General features: G+C 41.3%; 3 protein-coding genes across 15 annotated transcripts in view; 2 read left to right on the top strand and 1 right to left on the bottom strand.

Moving 5' to 3' along the window:
• The window catches only part of LOC118211660 (caspase recruitment domain-containing protein 19-like), a 42,602-nt gene extending 40,656 nt beyond the window's left edge, over positions 1-1,946 (top strand). The window contains exon 7 of the mRNA XM_035389044.1: positions 99-1,946. Within this exon, the coding sequence (XP_035244935.1) occupies positions 99-214 (116 nt within the window). The 3' untranslated portion in view covers positions 215-1,946. The remainder of the gene's footprint in view (positions 1-98) is intronic.
• A 991-nt stretch (positions 1,947-2,937) lies between these two features.
• On the bottom strand, positions 2,938-7,955 carry LOC118211661 (ninjurin-1-like). The gene is made up of 4 exons (XM_035389045.1): positions 7,766-7,955; positions 4,530-4,767; positions 3,715-3,901; positions 2,938-3,193 (listed from the first exon to the last, which is right to left on the bottom strand). The coding sequence occupies exons 1-3, from the start codon at positions 7,817-7,819 to the stop codon at positions 3,768-3,770; spliced, it is 426 nt and encodes a 141-aa protein (XP_035244936.1). The 5' UTR covers positions 7,820-7,955; the 3' UTR covers positions 2,938-3,193; positions 3,715-3,767.
• A 2,160-nt stretch (positions 7,956-10,115) lies between these two features.
• LOC118211655 (serine/threonine-protein kinase WNK2-like) overlaps positions 10,116-16,444 on the top strand; it is a 29,551-nt gene continuing 23,222 nt past the window's right edge. For 6 of the 13 annotated variants that reach the window (XR_004762049.1, XR_004762048.1, XR_004762046.1 and 3 more), the window contains exon 1: positions 10,116-12,508. Coding sequence is in view for 9 of the 13 variants with exons in the window: in XM_035389033.1 (XP_035244924.1) it covers positions 11,840-12,508 (669 nt within the window). In the remaining 4 variants the exon portion in view is untranslated. The remainder of the gene's footprint in view (positions 12,509-16,444) is intronic. The other 7 variants (XM_035389031.1, XM_035389028.1, XM_035389032.1 and 4 more) reach the window with 2 other exon arrangements.

Raw genomic sequence — 16,444 nt, 5'->3', positions numbered from 1 at the left:
TACCACCAGAGTACTGTCCCCTTTACTGTTAACAATACCATGTGTGTGCATGCATGCATTGACTGGTGACAGTGTCATTCTCTCCCATCTGACCACAGACAGGGAGGTGCTGGGGGACCCCAGGAAGATGTTGGGGGTCACATCTCTGGGCCTAGGCCACAAAGCCAAAGAGCTCCTTATCTCCTACACAGAGGATGGTAACAGGAAGCCGTAGTTCCCACGGCAAACCTGCTGTCCAACAGGGCTAGCAGCTGGCAGCGGGGGAACACCAAAATCCCAACAGCAGCTGCAGTGGCCTGGATGGGACTTTTTAAATGCATGTATAAACTGTACACATATGTTTGTTATTTGTAGTGTATTGTACGTGTTGAATATTGTTTTGGGGCTGTGTCAATGTACAAGTCTTCCGCTGTTAGCTTCCACTTCTCAGCAGGAGTTTCTTGGCCTCAAACATACTCGCACGCAACAGCCAATCAGTGCCTCCAATTTCGTCCAACCAAATTAGTGGGCCAAACATTTTGAATTGTTCAAAAAGTTATTGTTGAATGTAAGTAGGTGGCAGTCGCTTGTGGTGGTGGAGGATATCAGATTACAGAGTCAGTTCTTGGCCTAGGGCAGCATCTGCCTGGATGGGCACCAAATGAAGGGATGTACAGACCCCACAGACACACAAACCTGCACCCCCCCTCCCCCTCACCCTGGGCTGCCAAATCACCTAGGGTGGCCGAAAGGCTGGAGCCATGTCTGCTCTGTTGTAAAAGAGAGTGGGATTTATGTTTCAACCTACTCAGTGCAGGTTTCACTTCCAGCAGCAGTTCCACTCAGGTTATCTCAGGGCATCACTCACAGGAGTCTTCAGGTTTCACAAGAATAAACAATGAATCGCCACAACAAACAATGCCGTCACTGCATCACTGCGCAAGACGTCACCACCACAGTTAATCATGTCACCGTCACAGTCAATGATGTCACCATCACAGTAATGACATTACCCTCACTAGCTCCACACTAGACTGGCTCCTGGATGAGCCTCAAGTTTGCACTGTCTCTCACTCTTCCTGCACTGAGCGGGTGGTTCCTGTCTCTGCCTGTCGTCACTGTCACCGTCACAACCATTTGCCTTTTATTACTATTGCTGTCGTTATGGTTACTGGCAGATGCCTATTGAGTTTGGGCATTTTTTAGTCTTTTTATGCAAATGATGTAAATATTTTTCTATTGAACAGCAGTGTATTACCTGGGCCTCAAACCGTAACCTTCAGGTCTGTAATGTGGTGATCTGGGCCCTACACTATGAAATGCACAGGAATTGGTTACACTACAATTATAAAGGTTAGTACTTCAAAAAGGCAGTATTATAGGCGAACTGACATCTTTTTCATATTGCCCTAGCATTAGCAAAGCTGCATTTCTGTATTATAAGGCACATACAGTGCAGTCAGTGCAGGTACCTATCTATCTGAAATAGCACTGTGTGCTGTGGTCTGAAAGTCATAGTAGATGATTTCAACATTAGATTTGGTGATGGGTAATTTGCATATATCCTGATGTTATATAATAATGTAATTTGTCACATTGATGCTATGTTCCCAAAGTTTATGAGCCCACAGCCCACTTCTGTGACCTCACTCTTTTTAAGGTACAGTGTAATGTATGTCCAAACAACACCATAAGTTTGTTTTTTTAACAAAAGTCAGAACTGCATTCATATTGTAATGTGCAAGTGTATAACAATGTGTATATCTTTGGAAAGTGGCTAATATTAGGGTAAATCCCCCACTTAAAGCCTGATGTGATTGTCTTTAGGGGTTTAGATTGCAGGTCAGAGTTTTTAGCCTCGTGATTGTCTATGAGCATGCTGGGACTTCTCAACTTCTGTGTCTCTGATTGAGCCTTTGGGTGCCTTTCATCATAATATCATAATAAAACCAGCTACCAATCAGTGATCAGTCTCGCAGTTAATCGTTAAAGATATAATTAATTACTCAACTGGAATTTAAACATCAGCAGTTATTTCCACGATGCCTGTGACCCCCCCCCCCCCCAAAACACCACACACAGACAGACATGTGTTGCATCCTCCAGAATTGATCTGAGCCTCTTCTGCCCAGGATGACTTTTTGGCAGCGCACTTCCCAGACCCCCACTGTGACCATGTCCTTAACCTGGGAGAAGCCAACAACAGCGTGCAGGGATTCTTGGAGGATGAATACCAGCCAGCGGAAACTATGGAGCTGGAACCCATGGCCATTGACAGGTAAGAGCCGGTGAAGGTTTGAGTCCTGATCGTTGCATTAGGGACTCCTACTGGTTGGTCGGGGCACCTGTTCAGCAGGGAGGGGATCTGGGGGAGATAGTGTGAACCTCTGCACGTGTTGCGCTCTCCCAGTGAAACTCCTCGCTGTCAGGTGAAAAGAAGCGGCTGCCGACTCCACATGTATCGGAGGAAGCATGTGGTAGTCTACCCCCTCCCCAGACCGACAGGATAGCACATCGACCAGGACCGTGATACACACGGGAAATTGGTATAACGACTAAATTGGCGAGAAAATGGGAGAAAAATGGCAAAAAAAAAAAATAATAAATTCAAACCCTTTTACAATAGAAAAAAAATTGAAATGGAATTGGTCCCAGCACTGTTTGTTCATCCCTCTGGCAACTTGTACTCACCATTTCAATATTGCAGAAGGCAGTGATTCAACAATTCAAGCCAAGAAAGTTTTTAAAAACTTTATTATAAAACAATTTTCATTTTAAAAAGTGGTTGTTATGATTGAGGTATATACCAATCCTAAATATATTTTTGTGTGCATGGTTTATAACATTACTGTATAACATAACTGTATAAGGTTTAATACACAGGAAACAGACAGAACAGATAATGGAAGTTGTTTCCATTTCCACATTTAAGATACAGCAAAAAGGAAATGAGATGCATTCAAGTTCAACTAAGTTTATACTGGAATAATCTATTGCTCCAAGTTTTCAGTTTAAGTTGTATTTCTCCCCCAAGCACAGTGTGAAACTTGACACGCAAATAATGACTCATTACCAAAAGACGTGCATTTCCAATATCTGCATTGGCTTTCAGGTAGGAATATGATGATAATAGTGGTTATGCTCTGCAGGGTTTTCTGGGTCTCCATCATCAATATTTGTGAGATAAAATACAGCCTTGGGTTTTTCTTCATGTCTTGGAAGAAAGAAAACAGACAAGGTAAATCCATCTCTGATCTCATGGTTGAATGTCCATCTTGCCCCCCGTCAGTAACAAGACTGTAGACCGGACTAATCAATCTATGATCAATAATCAATCGGTGATCCCACGATAGAATGTTGTTAGGTCAGACATGGGCTCTGTGAGTCACTTTGCACCTGAAACGTTCTGTTCTGTTCATTCAAAAGTAACCAGAAAGAGGGACGTAGCTTGTACACAGGGGGTCTCATGTTGATCAAGTGCAAAAGTGCTTGTGATTTTACAGATTCAGTTGCTATTTGTAGCTTAGAGGCACACTGCTAAGTTGCACTGTTGTAGTTGTGCCTCATTTTTAAAGAACTTTTTCAAGTCCCTTCAACACTAAAGAGAAAATTCTATGATCTGATTCACTGATGAAACAGGATTCATGGCAAGACCTACAGAACTGTGAAATGAGGAAAAAATGGGAAATGGGTATAATGACCCATACACAGAACACACACACTCTTAATATATACCTGTGTGACTGCTAGACAGCATGTTTTTCATTTCTGTCCTGTTGCGAGGTATTTTAGTGGGTCTGCTGTACACCAAAGGCTGTGATGAAGACATTTACAACCACGATGACGAAGATCATTCCAGTGGTGATATTCTCCAACACATTGAGTTGGAACTGCTTGCTCAGGTCGTTCAGATTCCACTTAACTGTAAGAGGAAGAGGCACAGGGCTCAACGCTCTAAAAATAACCCAGGTTAGAGACACTCCTGCACCAGGCAGCCTGTCCTAGGCCCCTTGCTGATCATTTCATTTCTGTTCAATTTGAATTTTAAATGAGTTTGCATTTTTCAAAAGGTGTGTAACTGCAAAAAGAAAAGAAAAACATCGTCTTAAGACTTTCAATCACATTCCTTAATGAAATGAAATTCTATTCCATTATACACGGCACAATATCTCCCACAATGTGGCAAGCTTCATTTAACTTTTCCCAGCCTCCTTCAGTGCATTCTATGACCATTCCTGACTTCCCATCACTTGTATCTGGAGTCATTATTGACCCTCAGTTCAAAGTGAAATATTTTCCATACACTGCTTCATATAATTGGTCATAGCATCATAGCATAGAGAAGGATTTCAGTAGTCAGGATGTGGATGTCCCATTGTGTACTAGGGGACCTCCTTTTGGCAACTGGACCAATCAGGCCCAGAAAAGAGGTTGCAGAAATGACAACACAGACACATTGGTTGTTTTAAATAGGGAGAAAATGGGTAAAAATCTACGAAAGAAAGAGTACAACAGAAATTTTGACGGTGAGGTACATCTATCTTCCTCACCTATGAATATGAGAAGGACCCCCACGATGACCTGCAGGATGAGGGAGATGCTAATGAGAATGATGAGGGGGATGTAGAGGTTGAATTCAGAGCCCTGCTCCAGCACGGCCTTCAGTTGGGAGGCATTGGCCATGAGCAGAGCCACATCCAGCATGCTCTCTGCAGCACTCTTCTTATTGGCATAGTGGTTCATGTTCAGTGGCTCTCTCCTGTGCCCCCTACGCCTGGCCAGAGGAACCTGAACATACAGACACACATTAGCACAGGCACAGTAATCATTAACATCAGCACCGAGGGACACAATAACACTAGCTCAGTGCTCATTAACACCAGCACCGACACGCATCGTAACACTGGTGCAGTGCTGATTTACACCAGCACAGACATTTATCCCAACACAGCGATGTTCATTACATGTGCTGTTGGGCTGGGAAAGCGGTTTGGCTACTGAGAGATATTCCACAGCGACTATGTCAGGTTTACACACTAAAGACGGTCGCTACACACACAATCTCACAATTAAAATGAGGGCCATGGCAGGGCTTGAATTACATGGTGGTCATACAGACATTGCTGTAAGTGCCATGCTTTTCGGCCTTAATGCCCCTTTAAAAATAACTCTACAGTCATTTGTGAATTGTCTTATAGTCTCTATGGCTGTGGTCAGTGCCCTCTGGAGGAGAACAGAAAGTTGCTTTTGTGGAAATAATTTTGTCAAAATGTTCAGCGGTGTTTTCGATGATATTTATATCACCCAGACTCAGAGGATGCCAGCCTTTCCCCATCTCTCTGCTCTTTTATGTTACAATCTCTGCTATGCGTCTGCTGTGTACAGCTGCAGGAGAGTGTCCAAATAAAGAAATCCATGAGGTAAGCTTTCCAAGTCCTGTTGTGAAATCAGTTTTAAATGTTTTAATTGGCTAGCTACATACCTGTGTTCAGTAATAATGAGAAAAAACTGTTTACTCAAAGAAGTAACTATCTGAGCACTTTCCAGCACCTGCCAGGTTTTCATACTTTCGTTTTATGGTGTAAGTAAACAGTTTCATTATAAACGGTTTTACAGTTGTATGCTCTTTTCTCTAGTGACTTTTCACAATATGAATGGAATTAGTGCTTTTACAACATTCCTTGATGCCCAAGTCCAATTTGAGTTCATCTTAACTGTCTTCTAATTTGGCCTTGGTACCAGATTAAATTTTGGTTTTGCCAAAGGCCAAAGTGGCTTTGTGCTAAACATGAGCCTACCATGGGCTTAACATGTAGACTGCTGTAATCAGAATCAGTGGCACCCCTATCACTTCTGTTACAGCAGTCTGCCTGCCTGCAGTGTGGCAGTGAGGGAATGCATTCCTCTCTGATCTCAGTGTCAACATCACATCAGGCAGGTCAGGCAGGTCCAGTCCACTAAATTACCTAGCCCCTATCTCACTTTCTCCACCAAATGAATGAGTACCCTGACCATGTCTTAAACATTTTAGTCATGCTGCTAGAATTAAGACAAAGAGCAAACTCAAGCTCCAGAGTCCCTTTATCTCCTACCACCATAGGGAAATGAGTCGATCTTCATTTCCTGTTCCCTCTCTCAAAGAACTTAAAATGTGTCACGGTGTACTGTGTTTTCAGTCATATCAGTTTCCTTTAGCTTGGTTCCAGCTAAACAATATGAACGGGGTATAATGAGCCGGCCTAGAGTTACTTGTAAGTAAGCATGTCAAGCACAGTTCATTTGTTATTTCAGTGAAAGTCCTGTGGTTCTGGAAATCTGTTGTTGATAGCTTGATCTCTACTTAATGATAATACAACTTAATTTGTTTTTATAAACCACCACTCTATGTTTGCAAATTTATGATAGATTGTAAGCTACATTTATGGCAGATTTAATACTTTCCCCAAATAATTCTTATTAATACTTTGGTTGAGTTTTAAATTGTTATAGATATTATGATGATAATATTAGTTGTTGTTTTTTTTTTTGTTGTTGTTGTTGTTGTTTTGTTTTTTTTTTAGCTTTTTTTAGGCCTCATGTTCAGAAGAACCATACCGCCTTGTCTATGTTACTGCAGGAGCCGGTGAGCTCCGATTACAAACAGAAACTGACTAGATCACGATTCGCGGCTCATTCTGACATAAGTACTCAAATGAATTGATCCACTAAAACGAATCGTATTTGACAGCACCGTCCTGACTGGTGATATGTTACGTCATCCTGTGAATGAACAGTAAGAACAACATGTGCGACCCCTCGGGTGGAGCGCTGCTAGTAGAAAATGCAGAAATCACTCGCTCCAAAACCCAGAAATAGCCTATTACCAGATTAGCCAATATTTCATATAAATTTTCTTAGCGTGGAAACTGCAGGTAATCTTGTCGCTATGAGTGGTGAGAACTGAAGTAGCCTTTGAGGTCCTTGCTCGCTCGGTGTAATCAGAACAACAGCTCAAAGGTGCATTATGCAATGGGCGGTCATTCCTTGGTGAAACCCAACGCGTTATGATCTCATACCTTCGACTCACCAGGTGGCTTTTAACCTTTAAAATAAGCACATACTTAGTTATATAAAACAACGAGTTTCATAGCCGTTGAAATATAGCTATCGTTTATTCTGCCGATTTCAAATGAGCGTGAATGAGATTTCTCAAATGGTCATTAAAAATTAAGACGCCTAAAGTTTAAATGCGATAGAGCGCCCGCTTCTGTTTTCCCCGCCTTTAAAACGCAGGCTGTTTAATGTTTGACATTGTTCCCTAACTTAAGGATCTGGTATATTATTATAAGCATACTTGTTTTCAAGGTCTGTGAAGTAAAAGTACCCTAGCAGTAAAAATAAGTTTTGTCTCTACGGAAAATCGCAACTGAAAAATAACTGACACTATGACAACTCGTGTTCCCATCCGGCTGCTCTACAATGACAAATCCTAACAATAAAACAAGGTTCATGTTAGAAGTTTTAATTTAAGGACGGTAGGAATGGCAGAACTATAGTATACAGCCTTCGCTTCATGCTACAGCAGGGTAGAAACTATAAATTAGCATAGGCTATATCGCTTCTAGGCCATAGAAGAAAGGGCATATATTAAGGGACACTAATTCCAAATGCTTCGTGATAACTATAAAACAACAGAAGATAGGCAATTCCTGTGGCCTGATAGCAAATGGGCTAAGTCTCGGCTGCTCCGATGTCGATGAATGAGGTTTCGCCTCCAGGCTCGTTTGTACTGCAACGGGCGTCTTACCTCTTCTCTGTTTGTGTCAGCATCTCCGTTCAATTCCATGTGTTCCGGAGTCATAGATATCCGTCAAAAGTGACACTAGTTTATTTAAAGTGTTACAAGTGACTATTGCCGTGGCATGAGCTCGCTGTGCCGAGGGGCATTTGTAAATTGAGTTTTCCGACTAGCGGCGTACAGCGCACCGATGAGGGATGGTCACTTTGAAAACGAAAGTAACTTCATGATTTCATCGCATTTCGCGCTGAGGATTTCTGCCAAGACAATTAATAATTGATTTATTACGTGAAATAAATGCGAACATTAATTTCACGGAAATATTAAATGTGATTACATTTGTAGTCTATATTTTCATATAATAATGGACATATTTTATTTACCATAATGTTTCCATTTGTGAAGTGACTGCTTTCTTATTTTTAGAAAATTTACAGAACAGACTACTGTAAAAAATATAGCAGGCTGATGCAGATACTAGTTGCTGTCTTTCCGTTTCAGTGAAGTAACCCCGTTAAACTAAAAACTATCGTGTCATCCTCCTAAACAGGTGATTCCAAATGTATGTAATGAAAGGAATGTGAAGTGGATTTAAAGTCCAACAAAACATTTTGAGTGACTGTCTGGGTGCAACAGTACCCTCTTAAATTGAAACCATTCAAAATTAGATTGGGCAGTGGGTATTCTGCTGCACTGTACCATTCCCAGTATATACATTTTCACACCAAATACTGCTGTGCTGCACAGCTGTGTTAGTTGGTGTACAGTGGTTTAGGGGTGCCACTCAAGTTGTCCATAGAACATGGCAAAAGTCTGTTTGATGTGATCCGATTTTCTGAGACTAGAGAAATCAGAATACACAAACACACAAAGTTGAATAATGAAAATCAATGCAACTATCCAATAGGCACTCAGCACACTCAAAGCAGTAATCATTCAAAATATTGCATAGAAGCCACAATGACACTATTCAACAACTCATTTGACTACAATCAAATTTGATAACAAAGTATCAATCTTGAATTTAAATTTAATTTGAGTTAATCTATTTTAGCCATTCATTTGTAGGCCTGCACAATTGCAAGTTATATCATTGTCATGAATAGTTTTGCGTAATTTTTTAGTAGGTTATATAATTGCACTTTTTATGTGTTTACCTATTTTCTAGTGCTTAGAAAAAGGGTTACTATAATATACATTAAAATATGTATGATTTATATCTGCCTCCAAATTAGGCTAGAAAGAATCTCTGGAGTCTGAACCTCAATATATATATTTTTTTTTTAAGTTGACTTTTCAAAACTATATGGCCACCATATGCAAATCAGAAGTTATGTGCGTGGCCATTTTTACACTTCTTCAGATGAACTTTGCCTCAAAAAATAACATCGGCCACCATTTTGCTTTTCCAACATTTTGAAATTTGACAAAATATAATTTCACAAACTTGTCCTGGGCTGTTAAACTGAGTGTCATCAAATTAGACTTGAAATAATCTGTGAAATTTAATAATTATCAAAAAAAACTATGGCTGGCATATGCAAATCAGCAGATGTCCATGTGGTAATTTTTTACTAAAACAGCTGTAACTCTTGAATGCTTTGTCTGATCATCATAAAACATGGTAGACAAATGCAATGATTGCCTTTGAAGCAGTAGGCTACCCAAGTCAGCTATTTCACTAATAGTTGGCACTGTAACAGGAAATTAAATAAAAACTCCAAGTAGAATCTTTGCATGCTATGTCTTTGGGTCATTCTGCAATTAGATGTACAATGATAGTCATAACTGAAAAAATATGCCATCCACCAGTCAGTTGTCAAAGGGCATGTGAGAATGAGAAAGGTAATACTCAGAATTACTTTGTTTTGATTTGCAGTGACCCTTCCCTCTAAGGGGACAAGTGGACCCAGACCTTTTCCGGAAAATGCCCCCATAGCATAACAGAGCCACTGGAACCCCTCACTGTAGGGGTAAAGCATTCAGGCCTGTACCGTTCTCTTGGTGTACACCACACACGCACTCACCCACTTGTTGAGAATATTGTGAAGGATGACTCATCTGATCATATCACTTTTCCACATCTCTGCAGAACAGTGTGTATGGTTTTTGCACCACTGAACTCTAAAATGTGCGTTTTTCATTGTAATGAGGGTTTATGCCCCCTTCTATAATATCCCTCTCTATGTAGTTGTCTACGGAAGGAAGGGAAGGAAGAGTTTGCTCTTCTGTTTTTCCTTACATACTGCACTAATGCATGAGCATCATGGTCATCAAATGTTAGCTTTTGTCCCCAATTCCCTCCCTATTTATGGCTGTCTTTCCTATAGATCTAAATGCAGATATCACTTTTGTCACTGTTCCTATTGAAACACTAGCAAGTCGAGGAGTCTTTGTGACCGAAGCTCCTGCCATCCATGCCCCGATAATGAACCATTTTTCAAAGTCACATATCTTTTCCTCTGGCCACCTTGAACCAAAATCTGAATAAATGAGTGTAGGAATTATTTTTCCCAAACAATTTGACAAAAAGCGATGAAACTTGTGTCCACAGATACTCCTTAGGGCAGTCCTAAAGCATTAACCAGATTAAACCACTCGGTGGCGCTATGGAGCAGAACAAAATTTTACAAAAACCACAGGTTCTTTGTAGACATTTGAAACTTGCTCAGCTGACCAAGCACCTCGTTAGGAATATGCCTCAATATGTTTTTTTGTGTTTGCATATGTATTTGCGTGTGCTTGGTCTCCTTAATTTCTGCTTGCAGCTATATTTTAGTTTTATATTTGTTTTTTGGGATCAGCCAAATAATTACGTGAAAAATGCGTGAAATTGACTTCTGAAATCAAGCCTAGTGGACAGCACGTTGTGAACGTACAATTAGGAAGTAAATTTCAGATATTTTTGAACTGTTTGGTCTTCCACGTACAAACCGCTACTTCAGCATCGCGGGAGTTGTAGGCTAACGCAAATACATGACAAAGAGGTTGGAGACGCGTCCTGAAAACTTGCGCTTTTATTGGATACGCGTGGTTGCTATGGGCGTGGAATTCATTCGTAGAATGGTACAGCGCTCCGGATGGAATGTGGATGATTGAACTGCAAGGATGCTCTACTCTTACCGTCTTAGTATTTTTATTTCAGGACCGGTGACAACGCATTGCACCGCAAAATTTCGCACAGCCGAAGCCTCGATATAACCACGGCCGTCCTTGGCGCTCCGGAGCTTGCAAACCTTTTGGAGCAGAGTTGTTTTGACGTGTTCAGTTTAAAATTTCGCAAATATATGGTCGCGAGGAGGGTATACAGCTACTGCGTATCTTTCGTTTTCTCTGTATGAGTCGAACATGCGTTTCATTTGGCTGACAGCTCGAGTCCAAAGCCTGATGACGGAGAGAATAGATTAAAACACTTGCTCGCTTTGCAGTTTTGTGTTGGGTCTGTTTTTAGATTTGCTGTAGGTAGGCTACCCAAGTCAGCTATTTCGATCAGTAATTAATATAAGCCAAGTATATACCCTATAGCCTACACGGCAAGTTGTGTGCGTGTCTGCGCGCATCATCATTTTGTATTTAAATATTTAACGATATATGGACTGTTACGAGGCTGTGATGTAACTGCAAAGGACATGTAAGGTCCCTCGTTGACAGTTTTATGTATGGAGGGTAGTGTACTGTGACGCTTCTAACTTACAACCATGCGTTTGCAGACGGTGCTAGGCTATTTTGTATTTCAGGCGTACAGTATTTCACTTGCCAAATGACACTTGCTTATTTCTGTAAATAATAACGATTGGAATTTGTGTTGACACCCAATGCATATGATTAGCATCGAATTTGGAATTTCACGTGGGTGGAGGCAAAAACATCTTTGTCATCGTTATTTTATTTTTTATTTTTTTAGTTTGGTTGTCAACGTAGTCCGTAGCTAGCCTACAGTGCTATCGATGACACCGAACTGCGTCAGCGAGGGCTTCAGCTGCAGGTAGCTACTGTATGCGCTCAGCCACTACTGCTGGCCTAAAACCATGCTAAAAGCAGTCTCGGGGTCGTCCATGATAAATATTTAATCACTACGCTAAGATGGAATCAGGGGACGAATTCAATGCGAATCCTCCACTGGGATACACGTATTCATCTGCCCCAAAATCAGAATGTGAACTTAGCATTAAATCCTTCATGTATGGAGCGACCAGTGACACTAACATCAGCAACATGGACACTGCAGTACCGCCGAGAGGAGGTAGCGACCCCAGCATGTACCCTTCATCTGGTAAGAAGTCACAGGTCCGTCCAAGGTTCATCAGGAGAACTTTGTGGTTTGCTGATTCTGAGGAGCAAACGTTTGAGGCAACGGAATGCGAGAGCCACTCCAAGGTCCGGAATATAAACCTCCCAGAAGCGACACACGGGAGAACGGGAGCTTGCGTAGGCTTTCTGGTACCCGAGGGGTCCGGCACCGATAGTCTTGCCCAAACGGGCAGCGCTTTAGAAAGCCCCAGTCCGGACGTGGGTAAGGAGAAAGATGACACGGAGCAGAAACCCGGGGATAACTCTGCGATAAATGTGCAGAGCAATGGAAAAGCGCAGAGTGACGAGAATGAAGAGGAAGCCGAGATGAAAGCGGTCTCTACGTCCCCAGGTGGTAGATTTCTTAAGTTTGACATTGAGCTCGGAAGAGGCTCCTTCAAAACGGTCTACAAAGGTCTGGACACCGACACTTGGGTCGAGGTTGCCTGGTGTGAACTTCAGGTAATTGATTTTTATTTGAAAATGAAATAATAATATACACAAAACTGAGGCAACTTATAATATAACTAACATACATCGCCTACTGTAAATCTACGCTTATATTTTATTAAAAATAAATTACCACTATAGCCTACATATGGACATTGTAAGTTTGGGCCTAATACAATAGGTTTGGGTAGAAATACTTGTGTGTGTCGGTTGACATTGAACATTTTCACTTACACGCTGTTCTTTCGGCTCTGTAAAGATGACAAATAGCCTTTCATGTGTAGTGAAAAAATAGGCACGTGGCTTGTAGAAGTTGTCTAACTAAAGCACAAAAACGCTGCAAGATCACTATTCTTGCCTTGACCTCTGTATGGTTTTCCATTAGTATGACAAATTCTAGAGACTAATGTGATAGCTCAGACGCTGGAGCCCTTGTAAGAGTAGCCTACAAAAATGGTCTCAGGTCGTTGTGATATGTTACTGTCTGTGTGGTCGTCTGGGTTGTTCTGATAGCTTGTATGTATTTATTCAGGAATAGTTACAATAACATCAGAAAATTATGGTAAGATCAACAACAGTTACATACAAGCCGTCTTTTAGACAAGTGAATGTTTAGCTGAGAATTACAATTAGCGACAGATGACGCTTTTTAATTATTTGCATTCAATAATTTTTTGCGTTCCATAATTTTGGTGCATAAAAAGAAGACACTTAAGCATTCTCTCATGCAAAAATTAGATGGTTTCAAACTGTTTGGTTACATTGTCGGAATTATAAAACAAAGTTAGTGGTGTGTCAAAAGATATTCCACAATCTGTTGCTTCTGGGTTTATCTACATGGCAGTTGTATTCTTGTGACATGGCAAGTCCATCAACCTTTTCTGTTGTTTTAATGCTTTCCAAAAAGTGGAAAGCATGAAAATAATAGACAAGGTTGATGTCACATTGCAGAAATTTTATTCATTTAGTTTTGCCTTCATTGTTAGTCTGATTTTGTTAAAAGGAGCTTGGTCGTTCATAACAAAAACATGAGCAGCATATCACACTGGCTTGCTGACGTGTTTTTTGTTTATTTGTTTGTTTGTTTTTGCCTTCATGAACGATGAGCAAAGAGAGGAGTATCAGAGTTTTAACTCATTCCAAGACAGGAATGCATGGAGTGGGGTTACTCCCTGAACAGTCAGTTGGCCTCCTTACTTATTTTTTTCACTTTATTCAGACAGAGAGGGTTACAGATGGTATAGAAAGTGCCATGCTGATGAATCAAGCCCCTGTCCACACAGGAGGGTTCGCATATGGGCTGAGAGTAGGCCTTCTTATGTGCTGCACCATATGTTGTCCCTAACTTATGGACATAGTGTAGTGGAGCTGCTACCTTTCTTAAAGGTCTCATATTTTACGTCAGAGGTTACCTAATTTTGGCATCGATTTTGCAGTGTGGCGTGATGCATATGTGCTGGTAAAATAGAAATCGGTTCTACTTCATATTTTTTGATGATGTATAAGAATAAAAATCACCAGGCTAAACAGAACATTCAGAACACAGACTTTAAAAAAGTATGTACATCATCACTGTGATGTCACCCATTGACTTTTCATGGGCTTGCAAAAAGCTTTTTGAAGTTGCAAAAGTGCAGTTTTTTGGCACCACGTTGTACAAACGGGAGCCAGAGACTATGCAGAAGGGAGGGGGGGAGGAGGCTTGGTCATGAAGTCTGGGCTGAGTTTTCCACTAGGCACATGAGATACCACCCACCAGAGTGACCTACAGTGACTAGGCAGTGTTCTGATTGGTCCACAAAATATTGTCCAAATGAAACAATAACCCAAACTGGCATATGGGAAGACATTGGTCAAAGAAAAAACACCTATTGCAACTTATTGACTTCATATTTTGACCACATTAGTACCATTGGCTTTCACTGAAACCGGTGGTTGAATGGCCTTTACTGGAGCCTACTGCGCTGGAAATACAGAGCAACGTCTCATCAGGAGCAGGAAGTGAGCTTTAAAAATAAAGCCTGGTCTTGCCCCCTATGTTCAGAATTGGCTCCAATTATTACGTCGCAGCTGTGCTCCTGTGAAAACAGCCAATCATTTTTAACTATGTCTTTGCATAAACCTGCCCTTGGTCAGCCTCTTTTAAGTATGAGATGACGTCCACCTTTTTGTGATTTAGCAACTACGACCGCAGATTATAATTACGAATGAATGAGCCAGTGAGTTTTCTAGCATGCGCAGCCAAGCTGGCCACATACAGTGTGCTGTGTCATGATATTTATAGTCTTTAGTGCTACTATTATAATCAACTACAATGGTAAGACCTTGGACATAAGCAGTCAGTGCTCTTTATAGCTTTCTACCTAAGTCTAGGTTTGCAATTGGTAAATTACAGTTTGCAATTAGACAAAAAGCTTACCATTTGGTATCCAACTCTGGCTCAAACAAGTATGGTGGAATGGTTGATTTACGGACACCATACTTGTTTGTTTGCTTTTCTGGAGCAAGGTCTGGCCAGGAGATGGAAGGGACGCTCATCTTATTCCAAGTCAGTTAACCAATCAATGCAGAGCATGTGAAAAAACATGCAATGGTCACCCAAGATGGCCTGTTCAGCTCGAAGCGTACGAAACTCACTGCATTTATATTTTTTAAAATGTATTGCGATACTTTTTTCCCTTAAAAAACCATGCTAGTGGAATAATATATGATTGCCGAAAAATAGTAAAATAGGGGATGTTTAAGGTTTGACAGTGCTTGAATGGAAATGTTTATGACACACTACATGGCCAAAAGTATGTGGTCACCTGACATCCAACGTCTCATCCAAAGTTATAGGTATTAATATGGAGTTGGTCCACCCTTTGCTGCTATAACAACATCCACTCTTCTGGGAGGGCTTTATACTAGATGTTGGAGCATTGCTACAGGGATTTGCTTCCATTCAGCCAGAAGAGAATTAGTGAGGTTGGGCACTGATAGGCGATTAGGCCTGGCTTGCAGTTGGCTTTCCAATTGATCCCAAAGGTGTTGAATGGGGTTATGGCCAGCACTCTGCAGGTCAGTCACGTTCTTCCACACCATTCTCAACAAAACCCTGTCTATATGTACCTTGTTGTGTGCCGGGGGCATTGCCATGCGGAAACAGGAAAGGGCCTTCCTCAAACTATTGGAAAAGCACAGAATTGTCTAAAATGTGATTGTATGTTGTAGCATTAAAATTTGCCTTCACTGGAACTAAGAGGCGTAGCCCACGCAAGGACAAACAGCCCCAGACCTGGGAATGTCCAGATACTTTTGGTCATTTAGTGTATCTTAATATTTTAATGCTGCAGAAGAGTCTTGTGGTGCTTATTTAAAATAACCAAAATAATAGTTTAGGCAGGGCGCAGGCCTAAAAGTGAGATTTGGTACTCCAAATTTAGAGTATAAAGACCAGTCCAGGTTCAGTCAGTCTATTCTGTGTAATGACTGGCCCTGATTGGTCCATTAAAATGAACTGGTATACAGTAATGGCCAGTAGATTTGCTGTACTTTCACAGGCTGTGGGTCTGTGCAGAGCAGGAAAAGGCTGCTGCTAAGGTCTTACAGGGACTGCTGCAATGTATACTGGCAGGGTCAGCTGAGGACAGCAGGCTCTGTGGAGGGTAGTTCATGGTGTGAGAAAACCCCAGAGATTCGCAATCTGGCCTCTGCTGACTCACAGAACACTATAAGATGTACAGTGAATGAACTGAGGGCTTTTTAACCCTGCTAACTACTGAGGTCTAGTTAAACCTGGCCACCATAGAAGCCAGTTTACCCATGCCAACTACAGAAGCCGGTGTCACCCTAGCCGCAGTTTACACTCTACTATTTAGCCATTTGGCAGGCATTTGATCCTAGCGACTTACAGAAGGTGCATCTTATATGAAAACTGCCTCTAGAGCTGGAGATAAGAAGCTCACA

The sequence above is a fragment of the Anguilla anguilla genome, chromosome 13 (genome assembly GCF_013347855.1).
Source record: "Anguilla anguilla isolate fAngAng1 chromosome 13, fAngAng1.pri, whole genome shotgun sequence".
Taxonomy (NCBI): Eukaryota; Metazoa; Chordata; class Actinopteri; order Anguilliformes; family Anguillidae; genus Anguilla; species Anguilla anguilla.
This window is presented reverse-complemented; position numbering and strand designations above follow the sequence as displayed.

What these genes read in the sequence shown, in the direction of transcription:
- LOC118211661 (XM_035389045.1), bottom strand. Translation starts at nt 7,819, where the DNA reads ATGACTCCGGAACACATGGAATTGAACGGAGATGCTGACACAAACAGA. An exon ending in CTGACACAAACAGAGAAGAG is followed by an intron (nt 4,768 to 7,765) that starts GTAAGACGCCCG and finishes CTGTATGTTCAG; the next exon opens with GTTCCTCTGGCCAGGCGTAG. An exon ending in GGTCCTTCTCATATTCATAG is followed by an intron (nt 3,902 to 4,529) that starts GTGAGGAAGATA and finishes TTCCTCTTACAG; the next exon opens with TTAAGTGGAATCTGAACGAC.